The sequence below is a fragment of the Hibiscus syriacus genome, unplaced genomic scaffold (genome assembly GCF_006381635.1).
Source record: "Hibiscus syriacus cultivar Baekdansim isolate YM2019G1 unplaced genomic scaffold, ASM638163v2 tig00111166_pilon, whole genome shotgun sequence".
Lineage (NCBI taxonomy): Eukaryota > Viridiplantae > Streptophyta > Magnoliopsida > Malvales > Malvaceae > Hibiscus > Hibiscus syriacus.
The window spans coordinates 130,413-153,980 of record NW_024063008.1 but is presented as its reverse complement, the minus strand read 5'-3'; the positions used below and the strand labels follow the sequence as shown (position 1 = coordinate 153,980).

The 23,568-nt window shown below is 36.5% G+C and overlaps 3 protein-coding genes and 1 pseudogene across 5 annotated transcripts; 2 read left to right on the top strand and 2 right to left on the bottom strand.

Moving 5' to 3' along the window:
- Positions 1-574: 574 nt before the first annotated feature.
- On the bottom strand, positions 575-4,299 carry LOC120155185 (vacuolar-processing enzyme-like). 3 transcript variants are annotated; one of them, XM_039166768.1, is made up of 9 exons: positions 4,035-4,299; positions 3,783-3,947; positions 3,444-3,686; positions 3,127-3,326; positions 2,927-2,975; positions 2,600-2,812; positions 2,306-2,530; positions 2,043-2,212; positions 575-731 (listed from the first exon to the last, which is right to left on the bottom strand). In XM_039166768.1, the coding sequence occupies exons 1-9, from the start codon at positions 4,257-4,259 to the stop codon at positions 641-643; spliced, it is 1,581 nt and encodes a 526-aa protein (XP_039022699.1). In that variant the 5' UTR covers positions 4,260-4,299; the 3' UTR covers positions 575-640. The 3 variants fall into 3 exon arrangements, with proteins under 3 accessions (XP_039022699.1, XP_039022700.1, XP_039022701.1); XM_039166769.1 differs by having other exon boundaries at positions 2,306-2,509; positions 4,035-4,296; XM_039166770.1 differs by lacking the exon at positions 575-731 and adding an exon at positions 1,329-1,349.
- LOC120155186 (auxin-responsive protein SAUR36-like) lies at positions 704-1,301 on the top strand. Its single transcript, XM_039166771.1, has one exon. It carries the CDS (start codon positions 805-807, stop codon positions 1,291-1,293), a length of 489 nt encoding a protein of 162 aa, XP_039022702.1. The 5' UTR covers positions 704-804; the 3' UTR covers positions 1,294-1,301.
- A 6,616-nt stretch (positions 4,300-10,915) lies between the features above and the next one.
- LOC120155268 lies at positions 10,916-11,676 on the bottom strand. Its single transcript, XM_039166841.1, has 2 exons — positions 11,097-11,676; positions 10,916-11,052 (listed from the first exon to the last, which is right to left on the bottom strand). Exons 1-2 carry the CDS (start codon positions 11,674-11,676, stop codon positions 10,916-10,918), a joined length of 717 nt encoding a protein of 238 aa, XP_039022772.1.
- Positions 11,677-15,280: 3,604 nt separating this feature from the next.
- On the top strand, positions 15,281-16,080 carry LOC120155368 (annotated as a pseudogene).
- The last annotated feature ends 7,488 nt before the right edge of the window (positions 16,081-23,568 follow it).

Here is a 23,568-nt window from a genome sequence, read left to right as displayed (position 1 = left end):
AATAATATTAAAGGATGTATTACAAAATCAATATGCATAACACAAACATTTTTAGCATATTATTTAGTTTTAAATATTTATAATATCCAGGAAATGATGTATGTTTTTATGTTAGAAAAACGAATTTATAAAATTTTAGATGAAACAAACTTATAAAAATTTAAGAGGTAAAAATAGATAATTAAAAAAATATACAAAAAACCTAAAACATGAGTAAATTTAAAATTTCATGATGCGACTGCTCTCACCCGTCCGTCCTCAATCATTCATGATAACATCAATTTTGAAAATTTCATTTAAAAATAATAAATTATAGGCTACGTTCACTGAATCATTTTTGTAGAATCATTTCGATCACTCAACTATTTTGTTTAAAAAATTATATCTAAATTTCAGTTTTTATTTTGTTTTAAAAAAATATAATTGGATGATAAAAAATAACCGAAAACATAGTTAAATGACTAAATATTGAATTTACCCTGAATTCTATATTACTTTTGCATCGCCGCTTGTTGGTCACTACAGCGCGCCTGCCGCCGACCATTACCATATATTTTCTGCGATCTCTGTTTTCTTTTTTCTTACACCACAGTAAACCTAAAACCTGACACCGTAGAAAAATCTTCTATATAAACATCTCTCAATCTCCTCCAAATAATGCAACCTTATTCTCTTGTCCTCCTCCAATTCTCGAACCAAAGCATCCCCCATAACCACCAAACTCAAAACCCCTGAAGAAAAAACACAAAACGAAAGAGAAACAGAGGCATTAACAAATTTGTTTAATTTTCATTTCTCAACGTAATGATCATGAAGAAAATCAGAGGGTTCAAGCTTGGGCGCAAGCTAGTGAAGGTTTTAAATTGGATAATACGACCTAGAAGAAGAAGAAACTTGAGGAATAGTTTCTTGGGAAACTGCAGCCCTCTAACAAGACTATGCTCTTTCGCGGCGTTTCTCCGACGAGGAACCAAGGGACTGTGTGATTCGGAATCGGATCCGGGTTACATTCAATTGGGAGGAAAGGAAGCGAAGCGGGTTGGAGTTCCGAAGGGGCACCTTGCCGTGTACATCGGCGAATCGGAAGGAAATACGAGGAGGGTGGTGGTGCCTTTGATCTATTTTAATCATCCTCTATTCAGTGAGCTGTTGAAGGATGCGGAGCGGGTTTACGGGTTAAATCAATCGGGTGGAATCACGTTGCCTTGCGGAATTTCCGAGTTTGAGAAGGTTAAGATGAGAATTGCCGATTGGGATCATTGCCGACGGAAACAACACCGCCGTTATTTGTAATTTTACGTTTCGCCCCTAACTTCGGTGGCGGGTAAAATTTGATTCAGCTAATTTTTCTGTAAATATAGAGAAGATGTTCATTATTCAATTGTTATACATTTCAAATAAATAAAACAGTTTTTACTCTAAATATATACACAAACATTTTATTATATATTAACGAAGAAAACACAATCACCCTAAAACAAACAAAAGGAACCAGGAAAGAGAATCCCCAAATCCCAGTTACCAACTGCTTAACCTGTCAGATCGGTGCATATCTTTGGGAAATTATATTTGGGGTCCTCCATTAATGACATTCTTTTATCTCAATATTTAATATGATTACAAGATCTTTGATTAATGAAATAAATCAAAAAGTCCAGAATTATGATCTTATGAAATAATTTGATTCCCAATAATAGTGGTAAGAGGGGAAGAACATGGCTAGAATGATGAATATATAGGTCAACAATCAAAGAAACTAAGGCAACAAGTTCCAATCATAGGTGTTTATTTTATAATAGAGGACCAAAATTTGCTGACCTCACATGTATAAGTACCAAATCTTGGCCTTGAACTAATCTTTCATTTACCCCTACTAACCCATGTACCTTAGCCCATTTTTTTCTCTTTACTTTTGGACTTAAACATTTAGAAAACAGAAGCGTTTCCTTTGTTTTTAGCAACATATTTATGCCTTCAACTACTCTTGAGAGGTTATTTACGTATGATAATATGAATTAATATCCATCAATCAAGCGCTATACCCATGGTTTGAAGGATGCCATGGTCTCGGATCATGACCACCGCATGCCGCGAAGCATGCTTCCTCCATTAAGGACCGAGAAACACCATTGTTGCAAATGTTGGCAAATGCACGCATGTGCTTCATTCCATATTGAGTCAGTGATCCGCAGTGTATCTCGAACAACCGGACCTGGAGTCAACATTTGGTTTTGCAACTTAATTGAACGTTCAAGAGCAGAAGGAATATGGCTAGTTAAATTTTGAGTGAAAGAGAGAGTAATACCATGTGTTTCAAGCACTGCCAGACATCAACGAGCGGCAAACCGGGTTCCCTGATGGCGTTGAGGATGGCAGAGCCTTTTGCTGGCCCATAAAGGAGTGTTCCAATCAAGTCGATGCTGCCATCCAAGTGGATTCTATGCCTCATGGTCTCAGTAATCTGTGTCATTATTTCTTTCTTCTTTGATCCGTCTTCTGAATTTTTGTACTGTATAACAAACGAGACGACCTACATCGGTATCATTTTAAACAAATATCCCATGAGGGAGAAAAGAAAAAGGATAGGGCTCAAGCTCACCATATACCATAAAAAGAGAACATCTGCATCTCTCTGGTTAATAGCTTCCATGCATGTGTTGTGGTTTAATTCATTAGGAGACAAATTCACGGTAGCAGGATCAAAGCCTTGATACAAATAAAGTTTCTCAGCTTTAATGCTTGTATTCCCGTATTCCATCACATGGGATCCACCGATCGCATCGGCGTTGAAATTGGAAGTCCGTTCCCTTACCTGCATTATGAAAATTCAAGAATAATCATACATTAGTATTTCCAATGAGGACTTAAGCAGACCATAACTCAAAATTATAACAGCAATAGTTTGCATAAATTTTGTGCTGCTTACTGTTTCATATTGTTGCTCTACGGTTTCCCTCTTTAGATTGTGAGTTTCACTGCAGATCATAAGAAAATAAAAAGGCTCGGAATAGTTTTTGAAACATAAACTAAAACCAAAGTCCAATTAAGATGATAACTGCAGATCAATAGGATCGTGACCGACTGGACTCGTCTTGAAAGAGTTCAAAGTAGAATAAGTGCATATACCTGTCCTCCATCCAGGCTACACTATACAAATCTCCTAAACAAGTGATGAACTCCGGAGGTGGAGGAGGATCCATCCCAGGACAATAAGTTCCCCAACTACTCTCTTGCGCATTCGACGCCGTTGTTACATAAATGTTAAGATCATTCGGCATTATGCCTTCGAAGATACTTCCACTCTCACAAGCTTCTACATATATAACCTGGTCGCATCAGAAATGCAACATAAAAGGTCATCATACAAGTAATATTCATCAAAAGATTATTGAATTTATCGAACTGCAGAGGATGGTTTGTTTTGAAACTAGAAGATCTGTTACCGTCTCTCTGTAGCTTCCAGCTGCATGTTTCTTCTTCAAGACATCAAGAAAATCCATGGCATACAGAAATGGCATATTTGGCATCCCTAGAACCCCGGGGCCTCCATGATCCGAGTAGTATATGAAGATTCTGTCATTGGGATTGCTATCAACAACCTTTCCACTTCCACCACTCAATGCACTTCTGTTACCAAGAAGTACTGCATACAAATTTGCAGCGGTAACATGCTCACCAGTGTAATCCTACCATTCCATACAGACCCATCAATATTAACTATAAAAAATTAAGTATGCTCAAACACCAAGTTGAGTGGAAAGACTAGTATCAGTCTATATCACCTTAGGAACACCAGCATAAACATCATCGCCTTGGGGATGGTTGATGATGATTCCTGGCCTTGGATTCAGGTCATTCATGGCTATGTCATCGTTCATAAACACGATGATGTTCTGTTCCTTCAATCCTCCTTTCCTTAACAGCTGATAGGCGTGGCATACATCTGCCTGCACTTGCATCCCCATGTAATCAAACCAGTATTACAGACTAAAAGTAAGTGGTATTATAGTTGATAAATGCTTTATTAATATTACCTGATGCCTGTAATTACCAAAGCCAGCTGAACCAGCCACGAGAACAGCCCATCTTGTTCCGAGTTCCTGATCATCAACACCTTGCGGCTCATCTGAAGGCAGTCGGATTCCAGATTCCCAGTGGTTCAACCGGGCGTCTCCACCAACGTTTGTGGCTTCAAAAAGCAATAACAGCAGGAAAAGTAAAGAGGGATTATTGTGTAAAACAGAACCTTGTTTCCCCATGGATGTTATGTTTTTGATGTAAAGAGAAATGAAAAGCGAAAGGAGGCAGTGGGATAGAGTATAAAAATAGTGGGGTAAAAGGGTGTAAGATGCATGCAACACAACAGGTTGACACGTGTGGGAAATGTTCAGAACCGTGGGTCCATTATTCCTGATTCTCCAAACAAATGTTGATATTTTCTGGTCTGTGATGACAAACACGTACACGTTTGGTTGTTTACAGTATGCTTGTTTTTGGTATTTCTTCTGGGGTTTGAGTTGCTTAAATCTGATGATTAAGGGAAAGTAAAAGAGTATTAAGGGACAAGGACATGCTTGGAAGCGAAGAGTTTAATAGTGTGGAAGCTTTGACTGCCTCGGATTTGGAGGATATGTTCCTTCCAATATCTGTAAACCGTATAGTTCAATGATTAAGAAACATGCTTCATGGGAACACTCAATCCCCCTTATTGTAAAATTGGTCAAATTATAAAGCGGCCCCTCTTCAAGTTATCTATTTATAATTTGATGCACGATTATATTTTTGCTCCTAAAATGATGAAATGGTGATTTAGTTCTTTTAAAAACTGTAAAATTATATTTTTAACTCTCTACTATATGTATAATTCAAGTTCAGCTCCTAGAGAAATTACCTTTCCCGTGAAAATCTTAACAACCATCAATCCTCTAACCAGAAAAGGTTAATAGCAGCCTAGCCCAGTTACAAACAATGCAAAACCAACTAAAACGAAATATAGAGGCCCATTTCCCCTTGCTTTCTGCATAACAACTAGAGGAAAAATTTTCATTGAAAGTGTTGCGGAAGACGGCTATCGGATAGAGAAAAATCGTAACTGATAATTTGAGAAAATAAAAATGAAGATAAAGAAGACACAAAATTTACGTGGAAAACCCCTAAATAATATAGAGTAAAAACCACGGGTAACGGTAGAAGAATTTCACTATGAGAAAATAGGAATTATAACCTCTCTCGATTTACCAAGGAGAAAACAATGATAATTCTCTTTTGATAAAAAAGAGAAAACAACTCTCAAGAAACTCTCTAAATTCTCTCTAGTATTGGAAGAAAGCTAGAATGCTTTGGGATGATTTTGAAGCTAAATGAGCTAGGGTATTTATAGTAGAAGCTTTAAGGACTAATCTTGAAAATACCCTAAATTACAATGACTAAATGTGAGATTTTGTCATGTCACTTTTCAACCATTATTAGTGCCACCTATGAACCATTATTGTTGCCAACTTACAATGCATTATGAACCATTATTATGCATTATACAACTATTATTAGTTGCATGACAACTAATAATTTTGCATGACAACTAATAATCTCCCACTTGAAGATTTGATTGGAACAATCATATCTTCACACCATTCTTTCTACCTTGTATCATCATGTTGTTTACGTCTCTGACATGCCACAAGAGGATCGACACCAGGTAAATTTATCAGCATTGATCGCTTTCGTCATGAAATCTGCTATGTTGTCTTTTGTATGGATCTTCTGCATATCTACCGTCCCTTCTTCCACCTTTTCATGAATGAAATGGTACTGAACTCGTATGTGCTTTGTCCTTGAATGAAATGTTGGATTCCTTGCTAGATGCAAGGTGCTTTGACTGTCACAAAACAGAGAGACATATTCTTGATTGTGCCCAAGCTCCTCCAATAGCATCTTCAACCAAATTGCTTCTTTACTGGCTTGTGTAGCTGCTACATATTATGCTTTTGTTGTGGATGTAGCCACAACTGACTGTAATTTTGAAACCCAGCTTACAGCTCCACCAACAACTTTAAACACATATCCTGTAGTAGATTTGCTTTTATCCAAATCCCCTGCATATTCAGAATCAACATACCCATTGATAAGTAAATTTGATCCTCCGTAACATAATGCAATATTTGAGGTCCCTTTGATGTATCTCAGGATCCTCTTTACTGTATTTCAATGCTCTTTGCCTGGATTTGCCATGTACCGACTAACCACTCCCACTGCTTGTGCAATGTCTGGTCTTGTGCATATCATAGCGAACATTAAACTTCCCACTGCCGATGCATACGGTACTCGAGACATCTCCATCCTCTCTTCTTCACTGCTAGGACTCATACTGAAGGATAATTTGAAGTTAATAGGAAGAGAGGTAGAAATTGGCTTACAATCTTGCATGCTGAATCGTGACAAGATCTTCTTTAAGTAATTCTTTTGTGAAAGCCAAATCTTCCTATTACTTCTGTCTCGGTGAATTTGTATCCCTAGAATCTTGTTTGCTGATCCCAAATCCTTCATTTCAAATTCCCTAGCCAGTTGTGCCTTCAATTCTTCAATATGATCTTTGTTGGGTCCTGAAACCAACATGTCATCCACATACAACAACAATATAACAAAATTGTTATCACCAGACCTCTTGAAATAAGCACAAGGGTCTGCATTAAGTCTGTTGTATCCAAGGCACATAATGAAGGAATCAAATCTCTTATACCAATACCTTGACGCCTGCTTTAGACCGCATAGAGATTTGTTCAACCTGCAAACCAAGTTCTTCTTTTCTTTTTCTTCAAAACCTTCAGGTTGGAGCATGTAAATCTCTTCTTCAAGATTTCCATGAAGAAAAACTCTTTTAACATCTAGCTGCTCTAGATGTAAGTTCAATGTAGCACATATTGCCAAAACTACTCGAACCGTTGTTAATCGAACCACAAGAGAAAATATTTCATTGAAATCAATACCTTCTTTTTGAGCATATCCTTTGACCACCAGTCTTGCACGATACCTCTCAACTTGATCGTCACTATTTCGCTTGATTTTGAAGACCCATTTGTTACCAATTGGCTTCCTTCCTTGTGGTAGTGTCACAAGGTCTCATGTATTATTTTTATGAAGGGCTTCAATTTCTTCTTGCATCACCATCGTCCACAATGAAGCATCTGAGCTGTTTATTGCCTCCTGATATGTTGATGGCTCACCGTCATCTGTTAAAAGGCAGTATGCAATATTACCTTCTATAACATAATCTGAGTGCCAATTGGGACGTCTTCTCACACGATCTGATTGACGAGTTATTGAAACTTCAGAACTCTCTGGTTCTTGTTCATCATGTGCTGGTTCTGCTTCAGAAGAATCTCCTTGTTCAAACTCCTTTTCCACATGTATCTGTGTAGTCTCTGATTTTTCAGCGCTATCATCATCTTCTTTTCTTTGTAGCTTATCTTCTACAAAGATAACATCCCTGCTAATGATCACTTTGCGGGCAGTGGGATCCCACAAGCGATACCCCTTTACTCCATCAGCATACCCCAAGAATTTGCATTTCCTGGATTTTGGATCCAACTTTGAAATTTCTTGGGCGTTGTACATCACGTACACAATACTTTCAAATACATGGAGGTTTGAATAATCAGCTGGTTTACCAGTCCACATCTCCATTGGTGTTTTCAGCTCTATTACAGTTGATGGAGCTCGATTCACCAAATAACAGGCGATATTGACTGCTTCTACCCAGAATGATTTTTCTAGGCCAGCATCCCTCAACATTGCTCTTGTTCTTTCTAATAAGGTTCTGTTCATCCGCTCTGCTCTGCCACTCTATTTTGTTGAGGAGTGTTTGCCACTGTGAACTGTCTTTTGATGCATTCTTTCCTGCAAAAGTCATCAAATTATTCACTTGTGTATTCTCCTCTATTATCTATTCTAAAACACTTGATCTTATTTCCAGAATCAAGTTCCACCCGCGCTTTGAAGTTTTTGAAAGTGGAAAACACATATGACTTCTTCTTAATAGGGTATACCCAACATCTCCTGGAGTAGTCATCAATAAATGAGACAAAGTATTTTGCTCCGCCTAGGGATGTAACTGGTGCTTGCCATACATCAGAGTGAACCAATTCTAGAACACTTTTGGCTCTAGAATTTGACGTGTTGAATTTCAACCGGTGCTGCTAACTTGTTATGCAATGCTCACACAAAGGAAATGATACTTTTGTTAAGCCTGGAAGTAGCTTTTTCTCCACAAGGACTTTCATTCCTTGTTCTGACATGTGTCCAAGTTTCTGATGCCATAACATTGCAGAATCTGAACTACATGAGGCAACAGAGGTTTCTGCTTCTAGCAAAGTTTCTCCCTTCAGCATGTACAAGTTTGCAGCTATCTTTTTGTCTTTCAGCACCACAAGCGCTCCACGGAACACCTTCATGATTTCTTTCCTTGTTTCAATCTTACTTGCATTATTATCCAACAATTCGTAGGATAATAAATTTTTCTTCAGGCCTTTCACGTGCCGCACATCTCGAACAACTTTAATTGTTCCATCATACATCTTTAATTTGATGGTTCCCACGCCAATGATCTCTAAGGCATGATCATTTCAACTATACACAGATCCTCCTGAGACAGGTTCATAATGATGGAACCATTCTCTTCTTGAGGTCATGTGATATGTTGCTCCCGAATCAATGAGCCACATATCTGCATATCTCTTTCTACCTTCCACGGTGGTTCACAGCATAGAGCATCTCCATCATCTGAAGTGTTTGCAGTATTGCCTTATGGATTGGAGTTTTTATTTAGACTCCAACAATCCTTCTTCAAGTGACCCATCTTTCCACAGTTGTAGCACTTTAAATTCTTCTTCTTGCTTCTTGACTTCGATCTACCATGTTTGTGACTGCTGCTTTGGCCACGTTCTGTTGATCTCCCTCTCATCGTTGTCAATGCTTCTGCTTGTTGCAGATTTACTTGTCTGTCTTCCTTGTTCTTGCGCCGATTTTCTTCTTGTAGAACAACGACTGCAACGTCATTGAAGACTAGACTGGTGATATTACTGTTTGTCAAGTTGATGATGAGTTGATCATACGAATCCGATAGACTTTGAAGTAGAAGTTCAGCACGTTCTTGTTCTACTATTTTACAGCTTAAGGATGTAAGCTGAGAAAATAAAGTGTTCAGTGTGTTTAAGTGCTTCATCACTGAAGTAGATTCTGACATCCGGAGAGTGTACAATTTCCTCTTAAGGAAAATTTTATTGTGCAATGATGTGGCCTCGATGCTTGACAATACTTCATCTGCTAATGCTAGATGAAAGTTTGCCATAGCATTCCCGTCCATTTCGATCCATTTGTTGTCATCTGTGAAATCTACCGGCCTTTCACTGATAGCTGCTAGACAACCGTCTTTCCTCAGGATGGCCTTCAACTTCAATTTCCACAATGAGAAATTTCTCCCATTAAATTTTTCAATATCAAATTTCGTTGCCATAGCTTCTATTACGGATAGCTCCCACTATTTCACTATCGTGAATATTTCTCTAGAACCTTCAAAGAATGGGTAATACCTTCTTACTTTCTTATGTTGGAGGATCCACCTTTTGGTGGCATCCACAAAGAAAATAAGCAGATATTACACACTCAAATCTGGCTCGGATACCAATTGTTGCGGAAGACGACTATCGGATAGAGCAAAATCGCAACTGATAATTTGAGAAAATAAAAATAAAGATAAAGAAGACACAAAATTTACGTGGAAAACCCCTAAATAATATAGGGTAAAAACCACGGGCAACGGTAGAACAATTTCATTATGAGAAAATAGGAATTACAACATCTCTCGATTTACCAAGGAGAAAACAATGATAATTCTCTCTTTATAAAAAGGAAAAAACAACTCTCAAGAAACTCTCTAAATTATCTCTAGTATTGGAAGAAAGCTAGAATGCTTTGGGATGGTTTTGAAGCTAAATGAGCTAGGGTATTTATAGTAGAAGCTTTAAGGACTAATCTTGAAAATACCCTAAATTACAATGACTAAATGTGAGATTGTGTCATGTCACTTTTCAACCATTATTAGTGCCACCTATGAACCATTATTGTTGACAGCTTACAATGCATTATGAACCATTATTATGCATTATACAACTATTATTAGTTGCATGACAACTAATAATTTTGCATTAAAACTAATAGAAAGGACAGTGTCCCGCTATTGGTTACAAAACGATAATGTACATTGAGACTAGCCACTGATAAGGGCATTTACACAAATTATACTTAAGCTAAATGCTAGTTCTGGCCTCCAAACATTTAGTCAACAGTTAGGTATACATCATAGGGAGCAGGGGAAGCTAACTGAGAACTTGGAGTATCATACAAAGAATTGTTCAGCTTATGAAATGATCGTCATTCGTCCATGACGGCCATTTTATCTGGATTCAAGCCAGGAAGTGATTTTTTATGGAGGAGTTTCAGAATCGCTTCAGTTTTCCCCAGAACATGAGCTGCATGTCACACACTTTTTTCCCTTTCTTCTATCGTGGTGGTCGAACACTTGATCGTAATGAACTGCTTTAAGTTGGTGAGACAAGCAGCCAATGTATCAGAAACCATCACCGTTATGGCTTCGAATAATCTTTCCGTGATCCTGTAATCTTTGGCTTCGTAGTCTAGCAGAATGGATTGGCATATTCTATACATGGAATTAGCAGCCAATACCTTGATAGGCCACTTTGAAGGGTCATCCAGTAGGCACAGATTCGCATTGCACTTCTTGAACTCCATGAATATATTCTTTTCTGAATCAGAAAGTATTTCCATTATTTCATTTGTGTTTTTTCCTTGGAGAGACAGTTTGCAAAAGGTCCACATTTAGCCACCTATGATACAACTCGACTCATAGCCACACAACATCCGCAACCTTCCTGACGTTTACAAGATTCCCTTGCATGTCCTCTATGTTTCTGACATACACCAAACCTTCATTTACTCCAGCTATAAGACGTTTGATCGAGCAGCTTTCGATGTTTGGAACTGCAATTACGATGCTAGTCAGTGCACCAAAGAAAGAGACCAACAATTTGGAGCTTCTTCGGTATCTAGAGAGGGTACTTTGAAACTATCAAACTCGGTAAGTCCCTTGAATCCTTCACAAGGTCTTGATAGTTCCAACAGTTCCATGAAATATTTTGGTTGTTTCTTCTTTGCTTTCCGCCTCCAGTAATCAGTAGCATCTCGATTATCCTTCATCACTACCTCAACCAGCGAATCTTCACCTTCGAGATGCAAAACAAAATGGCTGAGATCTAGCTTTGTGATATGGGGTAACTCTAATCCTGAGTCATTCCCAATGCTGTTATCAGGTGTGAATTTCATCAGCTGGTCTCTACAGCGGTCGTAACATAACAAAATCCCACCCATAAAATAAACCGAGATTAAACGAATTACTTTGCTGATGAACACAATTCCAGCCTGAATCCCAATACACAAGCTCAGAAATTTGACCTTTGCATCATGGACAATTCTCCTGCATAATCTATTACGTACCGGTATGTTCAATGGGCACTCTTTCATCTCCACCAATGTCCTAATCCAGTATTCTTCTAGTTTGTACCATATGGTGTTGTTACCTTTCTTCTTGCTTCTGGTTGGACACATGAAATTAATAGCAAACCATCTTATTGCAGGGGCAATTTACCCATCCCAACTGCAACGGCCTGTGTAAGTAACACTAAATTGATTGACCACTTATAATCAGAATCCCCCTTGCAGAACTTAAAAGACCCAGCATCAGATAAAATCGAACCATGGCTTCGGCTAATGTCGCAGCACTCAACAGACATAAGGCACCCGAGGCAGTACATGTAACTGATCTGCCAATAACAAACTGAGGACTACAAGTATAAGTCATCATCCAATATCTCATCAACGCTTCTCTGAGTTTATCTTCTAATGAGTTGTTGGTTTCATTCGCCACCGAGCATTCTTTCTGAGCCATTTCATACTTCTTTTTGTATTTAAGTTCTAAATAGTGCTTAATCGTCGGAACAGTCAAAGCCGAAAAGCTTAAAACAACAAGCAAAACAAGCATGAGAAACATTATGACAACATGCTCCAACTCAAACACAAAGATGACACCAGTACCAAGCTTTTTTTTATAAGAAACTAAGCCTCATTAAAAATCCCCTTCATACCCACCGCTATACAAAAGTTCTTCAACGGGACATCGGAAGAAAGAAAAGAATACCTCAAATATTATTCCAAAAAGAATTACACCTTATACAACTACAGGCTGTTACAACATCACCCCCAACTTAACCTCCACCCACCCTACAAACACATCATCCAAACAAAATTACTAAACAATTACCCTATACTCGACTTAGCCAAACTGTCAGCCTCTCAATTCACAACCCTTTTTACAGACCTTATAATAATACTATGTTCCAATACAACACTGACAATTTCCTTAACTAGTTGTGAAAACACGGTAGGACACATTTCGGAGTCTTAATCTATTTCACTGCAATTGCAGAATCAGTATAATTAACAACCCCTATCACACCATTCTGATTTCACAAACAAAGCTAAACCAGCTTGAATGGCCTTCACCTCAGCTAAGATAGGCGGACCTGGACCGGTAGATGCCGAAAATGAACCCATAATCTTACTCTCTTCATTTCTAAGGATACCACCAATTCCACTACTATTTAAATCACTTGTCACTGGCTCACTGCCCCATCCACATTAATTTTGAAGAAACCCAGGGGTGGGGGACACCACGAGACCATTGAGAGATTTATCTTCATGGACGGATTATTTGAATTAGCTAACTTCGTCACCAACAAGGCAATCTAAGAGAATTGAAAAATTAAGAAATTTCGTCGAAAATCATGCAGTCACTCTATATATAAAAATAAAGAACAAGTGTTTAAGATCAAGATTTCCATTTTTAAAAACCACATGATTTCGACACTTTCATATTGATCACGAGACAACTACTAAAATAAAATTCTAAATAATAAACTTTGAAACTAGACTTCCCAACGAAGATAAGAAGATATTAGGATACCCTAATATTTGGAAGGACCGTGGATAGGTTCCACAACGGTAATCACAAGTATACCCAAAGTTATAATATTGGTAAGTATTTCTTTGTTCTCCATAGTTCCTAGAAGGCATAGAGTTACCCACTACTGTACAGATCAAGGCGGTGCTGCTGAGCTTCGTGAGCTGATCTTGTCCCCGAGGCATGAGAGTGTTCAAACCGATAGTTTGACGGCCACGGTTATTATTATCAAGGAAGTGACGTTGATGGTGAAGAATTTGCAAGGGAACCAGAGTTTCCAATGGCGGAATCCATGGATAACGTCGGCAGCCATAGCCACCGCACAGGTGAGAGACGCCGCTGCTATGTAGACACCAATCCAAGGCAGTGATTTACTGAACTTGGCTTCATTCAGGACCCCGTCGATGCCGCACCCAAGCTTGACCATCTTCTTCCCGATGTTTAACTGTGTTGAGGATGCATACATACATATATATATAACCCTCCGCCATTGAATTTCTAAGGTCTCTGTTCGTCTTTGTTTTCAAGTTTAATTACTGTTTTGGAACTTTGATTAGTGAGGATTTGAATTTTTTTTTTGCTAGTGGTGCTAAGGGTAAAAATGATAATTAAAATTGGTTAACCCAAGGAATCTTATTCAAATTTGATAACCTTGATTCTGAATTATTTAGTGGCTGATGCTGTTATTTATCTAATTAATATTAATTTATTCTTTATTCATTTTTTTCCCAAAAGTTAGGGGCTGTTTGTTCAGCGTTGAATACTGATTCAACAAAATAGTGCTGAATGATTCAGCATCAAAGTACATTCTGAATGATTCAGAGCTATTATCAAACAGCATGTCACATTCAAAGCTAATTCATACAGAACCTTTGAATCATTCAACAATTAATCATTCTGAAGTAAACAAACAATCCCTTAATTTAGCGGCCTTGTTAATGCAGTCAAAACGCCACACGGTTTGCGGTGTATATGGTAAAGGTACACATATAGTTGATCATACGGAGTTGTTTTCTTAAATTTTTTATTATTAAAAATTATTTTCTCAAATAATTTTGAAATCGAATTTTATCATATTCATTCAACAGGTTAACGTACAGTTCAGATGACATTCAATTTTTATAAAAAAAATGACAATTTAAAAACATATGAATAGTAAGATAATCATTTTATAACTTTTAATAATTTGGACTTAACAAAACAACATCTTATAATCGAAAAATATTTGTGTACTTTATTTTAAATACTTTATATTATTATTAAGGGTTAATTACCTCATTCATACATGAACTATACCTAATTTTATGTTTCATACATAATATTTAAAAATTCTCGATTTCATACATGATGTTTTCTATCGTTAACTGGTTCACCCATTTCTGTGACGGAAGGTGATATGACACTTTAAATGGGTGCCACGTGGCATTCCCGTCACCCATTTCTGAAGTTTCACGTGTCATTTTGTTAAGGGTTCCACGTCACCTTCTGTGACAGAAATGAGTGAACCTGTTAACGGTATAAAACATCATGTATGAAATCGAAATTTTTTAAACATTATATATGAAACTGAGAATTGAGTATACTTCAAGTATGAATGGGGTAATTAACCATATTATTAATATGTTTTAATATTAAATATAATAAATTTGTGGGTAAAAAAGGAGTAGTTTAGATATGTTTAAAACATTTTATCATATTTATTTTGCAACATCTCATTTAATCTAATAAGCCGAAATATATTCCTAATTTTATCCATCGGCTGTGAATTAGGGTTCTCTGATTGCCAAAAAGAGAAGAATTAAGGTTATCTGTTTCGATTGATTCGCAAAGCAGGAGGCCCCTGTTTCAATCATCGTTAAGTAGCAAAAAGGTAAGCACACTTTTTCATCTTATTCTTGGATCAATACATTCAATTTTGGGTATAATTGTAGTCCCAATAAATTAATTAAATACCTTAATTACAATCTGGTTTCTGTTGTTTTGAAATTCGATTGCTTCACATTACCAATTGCTTTTCGATCTGAAATTCCTGTTCTTGTTAATTTTTTTCTTGTTTGTAAGTTCAAACCTAAGTTCAGTTTCCGCGTTAAGTTTACATCCGGCTATTGCTTTATGTCGACTCCAAATTCCGATTTTTAAACCTACTAAACTATACGCTGGTGATTTTCCATTGAATTTTAGAATTGAGTTGCTATGGGAGGTCATGGAGGTTAAACATCTTACCCCAGAAACGTTGGAATGTTTATAACTACGAGAACAGAGAAAGTACGGAAAGATGAAGAAGCTGCTGCAAAAGAAGAGCAGCTAAAACGTGAACAGGCAAGGAAAAGGGATGCCGAGTTCCGACTTGAGCAGCTTCGGGCTGCTCGTGGTTTGGCTCCATTAAGTAAACCTGGAGGTTCAGAAACTGCTGCTGAAGAGCCTGAAGAGGTTGTTGAATCCGAACCCAAATCTGGTCACATTAATCTCTTTGAAGGGATTAAGATTTTTGATCCCATTAAAGTTACGGGGAAGGAAGAGGGTGCTGAGAAAGATGGGTTCAAGAGGAAGAAATTGAAGAAAGAGGAGGCTACACCCAAGGTTGTGGCGCCGGAAGACGAGAAGTATAGATTGGGTTATGGGGGTTGCTGGAAAGGGAGTAAAGTTGCCATGGTACCTGGAGAAGCGGAATGTAGATGTTGAAGAGGGGAATGGCAATGACAGGTCAGAAAGAGTGCAGAAGGATGATGGAAGGAAAACCGGGAAGAAGACACTAGAAGAGTTGCGGGAGAAGGAGAGAGAACGGGCATTGTTAATCAAGGGGACCAAAACGAATAGGACTCTGAAGGATACAAGGTTTTCCAGGAGGTGAGTTTGCAGAAGCCAGCGCTCAGCAATTTCATGTTTCTAAATGTTCAAATTGTCGAGTTGTATGCATTTAGGGTCTAACTGGCCTTTTGATATTTGTTAGAACATCATTGATTTATAAATTTATTCAATATAAAATTTCACCATATTTTGTAATAGCTGCTTTTGATGCTTATGTATGAAAGTCACTATTTCTTTACCAAATTATTGCAGATTGTATGTGTAGATACTCGTTTTTGTCCGGATCTTTTTTCAATTTATTATTATTATTATTATGTTTATGTTTATTATTATTATTATTAATTATGTTACATATATATTTTTGCAGCCCTAATCCCTAAGCCCACCAGTGATCTGTTACAACCGAGGCCCAAAATTAGATGACCCAGCTGCCCAGACTTAAATTACAAGACCCAGACCATGTTGGATCCGACCCGAGCCCATTAAGAGAGCCCGCTTAAATTAGGGTTTCAAAACCCTAAACTCATCAACAACCTTAGCCGCCGCCGCCTTCAACGTTCAAACTTCCCCAGACCGCTGCGTGAGCTGTCGCCGGTGAGTCCTCGAGCCGCCTTTGTCATCAACAGTGGCCGAATAGTGCAAAACATAAACCAAAATAGTGAAAATCAGTCCATATCTCACCAAATACAAACCCCAAATAAAAAATCCCTAAATCCTGAAAATATGGGATTTTCACTCAGCTATACTCAGAGAAATCAAAGCCTATCGAATAGATGTTATCATCTCACCCAAAAAGAACCGATTAAAAACGAACATGCAACAAAGAGAGAGGGCATTCGGAGGGATTCAAACCAAACAGAGAACATTTTAAAAAACCAAGCATCCATTCGAACAAAAAAAATATAGACCATTTGACATAGAGAAAAACTTACCCTTTCCCGACCACTGCATTTGCTTCATCGGAATAGGGGTCCATTTGTTTTGAAGGTAAGGGTTTTGTTTTAAAACTTTGAGGGATCGAGGGTTTGGTTTTTAGGTTGGTTTTAGGAAAAGGAATTAGGAGGGATAAGTAGGGCTCTGTGGGTGGTTGTTTTCAGGTGTCGACAGCCTCGTTGCCGTTGGGAACGCCGTGAATCGACGATTATTTGAGGAGTTTGGGGAGAGAGTTTAAAACTCTCCTTTTTCTGTTTTTTGGCTGAAACAAATGAGAAATAAGGTGTCAAAAACCCTTAAAGTGATATAAATATGCAGTGAAATGACGTCGTTCAGTGAGTATAGGGTTTCAACATGTTTTAGAAAAATGGTTAATCTCATATTTTGTCTTTTCTCCTTTGTAAACTCATACTCGTGTCATGGGCTTTAGGGGTTAATGTTATATTTGGTCCCTGTAATTTGTAAACCTTCGGTTTTCATTCATGAATGAAATTTTTTGGCTTTTCACTTTGAACTCTTATCTTGTTTAACATTGTAATTTAATCTTGTTTGTTTTAAATTTTGTATTATTTCAGTTTGGTCATACTGTTTTAGTATATTGTATTTAAGTAATGCATTTTATGTGTTCATTCCAGTCCTTTTTTTTATTATTATATGTTTTTTTTTAAATTACTTTAGTGGCCTGATATTTTATATATTTCATTTTGATCCCTTTTTGTTCACTAGTTTTTTGGGCAAATACTTTGTTTTTAGCACTGATTTGTGATTTAGTTCATTTTAGTCACTGATTTAGATGTGGTGTTTTTTCTTTGATGTTTCAATTTGGTCATGTTATTTGTATGGTTTTTTTTTTTGGTCCCCACTGGGCTTTTGGTTTAAGTATTGTTTGACCCTTTATCTTTCTGTTTACCTCATTTTGGTCACTAACATATTATGGGTTATTTTCATTTTAATGTCTGTATTATTTAATATTTTCAATTTGAACTCTAGTTTATTTTGTAATTACTGTTTAGCCTTTTTAGTTTATGTTAATACCATTTAGTTCTTTTTTTTTTTTATTTTAGCCCCTCAAGTTTCTGTTTTTTATTTAGACCCTTAATTTATGTTTTTACTATTTAGCCATTTAAATTTATGTTTTGGCCATTTAGTCCTTTAAATTCTATTTGTACTATTTTGGTCCATTGAGTTTGTGTTTGCTATTTTGGTCCTTTATAATTTCAAATACTTACTTTTGCTATTTATATCTCGATTTGTAATTTTATTTGTTTTCATTTCAATCCCCTATGTATGCACATTTGTAAATATTGTTTTTTATGTTGTAAATGTTTTATTTTACATCATATGTGTTCTATATATTTCTTTAAATATTAAGGTTATTTGAATAGTTTCGAGAACGCGAATTTGTAGAATGGGCGTGGAAAGTATCACTTGATCGAAGTGGTACAATCCAATACGACATTCGAACAAATACAAACTTGAAATAAATCAATTTTATTTTAGTAATTAATTTATTTTACTGATACAATGTTTGTTATTTTAATTCACAATTTATTTCATTGTATGTGAATGCAAATCGTCGATTTTTATGTATATTCATTTATTTATTAATGAGGGAATATTCTTTATTGATAAGAAATAGTCGAGTTAGCTTTCCCGATGGGGATTACTATTTCGAGATTTCCTTTCGAGTTAAAGAATTTTTTGTAATTAATTAATTCGAAACAAATTAATTAATTTTAATAAATGGATCACATTTTAATTATCGATGCGATTTATAGTTTCCACCATTACGACGATATGTAAGCGACACAATACCAATTTTGGGCGTTGTGGGGTGCTCACCCTTCCCCACACGTCACCGACTCCCGAACTCGTTTTAATACGATTTCTGGTAAACGCATACCATTTTTGTCTTAAAAATGATTTTTTTCTTAAAATTGTTTTAAAAGACGTTTTTAGGTATTCGACCTACCTAACCCAAAGGTCGATGGCGACTCCCTTTTCAATTTAATTCAAATTAATCTAAAATCACCCAATTTTCCAACTTTTCCAAATAAAAGTCATAATCGTTTTTAAAAATAATATTTAATTGTTTCACCTAAAAATGGTTATGACATCTTGGCGACTCTGTTAGGGACGGTTTTTTATGAGAGTCAAGCTGTAAAGTCGCTTACACATTGTCGTTGTGGTGCAAATTATTAATTCGGGTCTTTAGTTAACTTATGATCCGTTTATTGAAGTTTTTAATTGCTTCATTTTAATTTTCATACTAACATTTTAATTTTGGCTTTTCAGATTGTCCAAGTTTTTGTCGAGTTTTTATTTTCCATTTTTTGAGTCAAAGGTAGGTACGTTCCTCCTCACACACATCACTGCATTTGCATAACATGAGCTCTAGACACGAGCTTTGATCCAAATTAGTCAGGGTGATTGCTTTACTCTCGTAAGAATTTATTCTTCGTATGAGTTTTAGCAATTAACCCATGTTCGGGTCTTTAGTTAACTTATGATCCGTTTATGAAGTTTTTAATTGCTTCATTTTAATTTTCATACTAACATTTTAATTTTGGCTTTTCAGATTGTCCAAGTTTTTGTCGAGTTTTTATTTCCATTTTTGAGTCAAAGGTTAGGTACGTTCTCCTCCACACATCACTGCATTTGCATAACATGAGCTATAGACACGAGCTTTGATCCAAATTAGTCAGGGTGATGCTTACTCTCGTAAGAATTTATTCTTCGTATGAGTTTAGCAATTAACCCATGGGATACATACCTTATACCTTTGTAGGGATTTATTCCTCGTAGGGGTATAAGGCATGAATCCTCGAATTGAATTCGTTCCGTTCGAAACCTGTAATGGGTGAGGATCGAGGGTCTGGCAGCCCAAGGGGGGCACCGACATCAAGGACAATTCAAGTCCTTTTTTGTTAGAGCCAAAGCCATGCATATAATGACCGTAGAGTGATCACCCTAGATAGATATACGAATCTTGTCGTCGGTAGGTATCCAAAATAGGTGTACACAAAGGATGAGCGTTTCTGAACCTTTCCTTTTGTTTAAAATTTTTTTAAATAAATGCATGCAAACTAGATACTATGCGGTTAGGATCATTTCCTTGAAATAATCATTTGGGTAAATAGCATGTCCGGGTAAGAATGTATTTATTTAAAGCATGTTCGGGTAAATCATGATGGTGTAGGTGTTATATTCATCTTTGAATAACATTGTACCGCATCGATTGTCTACATGTATTAACTAATTCTTTTCCTTTTGTTTGTGTATACTAAATTATTTCTTTCTTTGTTTATATCATTTTTCATCATTTGTGATTGCATTGATCATCATAATGCAAAAGTGGATTCGTAAGGGGATATTCGAGCGAGAAATTTTCACAAGAAGAGGTGAAAATTTTCAATCAAGCAGTCATGTTTACAGGCATGCATCGAGGGTTCAAAGAAGCTCAAAATACAAGAATGAGGTTTTATCGAGATCGTGCATCATTCGGGACTAAAATGATGATCCACTAATTCGAGGAGTAATCCAGCAGTAGATTTTTATCTACGATCCTACTAATATAAACCACCAAAGAGTGATGCACTAATTTCAGCACCTTCGTGGCATTAACGGAGTTTAGTTTACCAAGCATCGAGGGGCATCAAATCTAAATACAAAGATCCGAGATGAAGTAGTGAACTCGAAGATTGTGCAATATTCAAGACTGAAACGATGATCCATTGAGCCAAGGAGTAATCTAACAGTAGATTCTCATCTACGAACATTCTATCCCTAACCATCAAGGAGCGACGCATTGACTTCATGACCGTCGGGGCAGTAATGGAGTTAGATTACAGAATGCTTAAGGGGCATCATTTTCAAGGATGAAGATCCAAGACGAGATAGTGATCCACTTCAGACTCAACATCTAAGCAAAGGCATGTTTGTAAAGTGGATTGTCGTGTAATGTGAAGGCTTTTATTTCTGGTGAAAATTATTCTCTGATATTCATCGTTGGGATCAACATTTACATGCATTTGCATCTTTGCATTTTGCATATGCATTCATTATTCATAAAAACGTGGAACTAATTCATGGAGAATTCGATGGACGTGATCTTGATCACGTGACGACATTGAGAATAGAAGCAAGATTTGAACAAATAAGAAGCAAGAAGCTAAAGCCAATACGATGGAAGCTTGTTCGGCTGGTTATAAGACTGAGCCTTCCAAGATGATCTGAGAAAAGAGTCCCCGTTCCCTAAGGTCTACGATATTGATCTCGTGTAAAACTACCACATACGAAGCCCCGAACATTTTACTGAGAAATTGTAAGGCACTAAAGCGCAAGATCCAAAAGTTGATTTACTCAGGGGCATGGACAATCAAAGATGGATAGGAGCATTGCATCTACCATTTACATCTATAGAGATTGTTTTGTTTGAACTCGTTTTTGTTCAGTCTTTTATATTTTCTTAAATTTTTTAAATCTTAATATTTGAATTTATGTTACCTTCTAAGGTTGAATAATTGAACGAATTTTAATCTTGAGTTCTTTGAATATCAAAATGACGGATTCTTTTAATTTTCAAGAATTATAAATTTTTGACATATGTCAAGATTAGACCTTTCTCATCTGTCTAAAACCCCAAAATAAAATCTTTCGATTCTTTACCTGAAATAATTCATGGTCATTACCAAAGAACCAAATTGTGATATTCATTTCTTTAAGACCTTGAAATATTGCATTTTCCTTGAGACTTTGAACATTCTTTCTGACCTTGAAACATTGCCTTATCTTTTTGAGTCACAAAAAAGTCATACCATAACTTTCTTTGAGCCAATAAAGTCACCATCATCTTCTTAGGCGTCAAACCGTCATAATTTTCTACCAATAAAACCTAAAGGCATTGAGTACACTGTTCACTTGAACATGAAATTTCCTACAAGAAGAAACAATGTGGGGCATCTTGAAGCGATCTTCTGAGGACGAGCCTGAGCAATTGAGACATGATGAGAGCAAGAAGCAAAATAAGAAAAATTAATTCAAAATAATTCTATCATACATTAATTATTTTTCATGTGAATAAACAATTAATCCTGAAAATCTATCCCCCTAGGGATACCTCTTCTGCAATGACGTCTGTGTATGAAATGATGAACGACTTTCTTTCTTTATCCCTTCACAACAAGAGAAAATATATATCCCTTGTGACCCCCTTTGAGCCAGAATTATGATATTTTCTTCTGATTCAACCCTAACCAAGGATCACCTTCCACACTTGGGGGCAAGTTGGAGGCAATCAGCTCGCATGAGTGAAGACATTGATTTAGATGAGATACCAAAAGGTGAACCAAATACAGAGTGCAAAGATCATATCAAAGCGAAGAGAAAAAAAGCAAAAACAAAGAAAAGAGCAAAGAACAAAAAGATGACAAATAGCACAGACAATGAGTCCCTCGACTCAAATGACGCATCGAGCTTCAAACTGTGAGATTGATCAAGCACAATCACTCCAGAATCACTTCACTCAAAGATCATGGAATAAAGAGAAAATAAAGAATCATACGAGCATATCAAATTGAGTAAGACAAGATTAAAGGCATCATAACGAATTGATCCTTGGTTCAATTACCTTAAACACTTGTTGGGCCTATTTATCCATCTTTCATAACGTGAACCATGGCTACATACGTGCCTTAAAAGTCTCTTCTAATCATACATGGATTTCTAAACATAAGAGAATACTTCAGATTTCATCCCGCCCATCAGGATTAATCTTTTATTTATAAAAAAAGATTTTCTAAAACCTTTAATGCATGATAGAGGAAAAATAACAAAGGAGGTTCAAGACTTAAATTTTTAATAACGTCTTGAAACCAAAGGAGGAATCGAGTTGAAAACCTAAAAAGGTGGCTCGAATATGAAGACTATTGCATAGGAGATGATCACACAAATCCCTTGATGAGGAATCGCACAATCTGAATAAGATCATGAGAGCTGGGAGTCGGAGAACACTTCCATAAATGAGTACAGAAGCTACTCCATCAGATCAGTGAACAGCAAATAAATGAGAATACCATACCTTTGACCAAAAATAACCACTTGAGATTTTTTTATCCTTCCTTACTTAACCATTTCTCAAAGATAGCATTGATCTTGACACTTGTTAAATAGCTATAATTTATTGAAGGATTAACAGTGTAATTAATTCTTTGATATCCAATGAACTCTTGTTCTATGATTTGTCAATTGTGAAACCTTGAAAGGGGCAATATTTTCAAAACTTTTGATTAAATATTTTTCAAAACTCTTTTAATTGATATTTTCATACTTTTGAAAATACAAGAAGAAGAAAAACGTTTTTCAAACAAGATAATTCTCTGGAGGCATATCTTGGAATTTAATGAGTACCTTTCGAAGTTCAAGATGAAGCTGGGGCAAGAAAAGACAAATTTTTGGGGTAAATTTTGATGGGGCAAAGAAAACAAGTTATCTCAGGTCGAGATTTGCAAGAGTACACCCTGGTGGAAATGAAGAGAAACTGAATCAATGATAGAGTGAAGACTGATCTCGCAACCATTCTCCTTCCAGATCAAGAAAAGCGTACATACATACATATAAACTTACATACATGTGCATACATGATACATAAAATTTGCATCAAACATTTATCATCATGTGTATTAAAGACATTTTTCGCCTCACTTGAGGACAAATCAAATGAATTTCATCTTGACATCCAT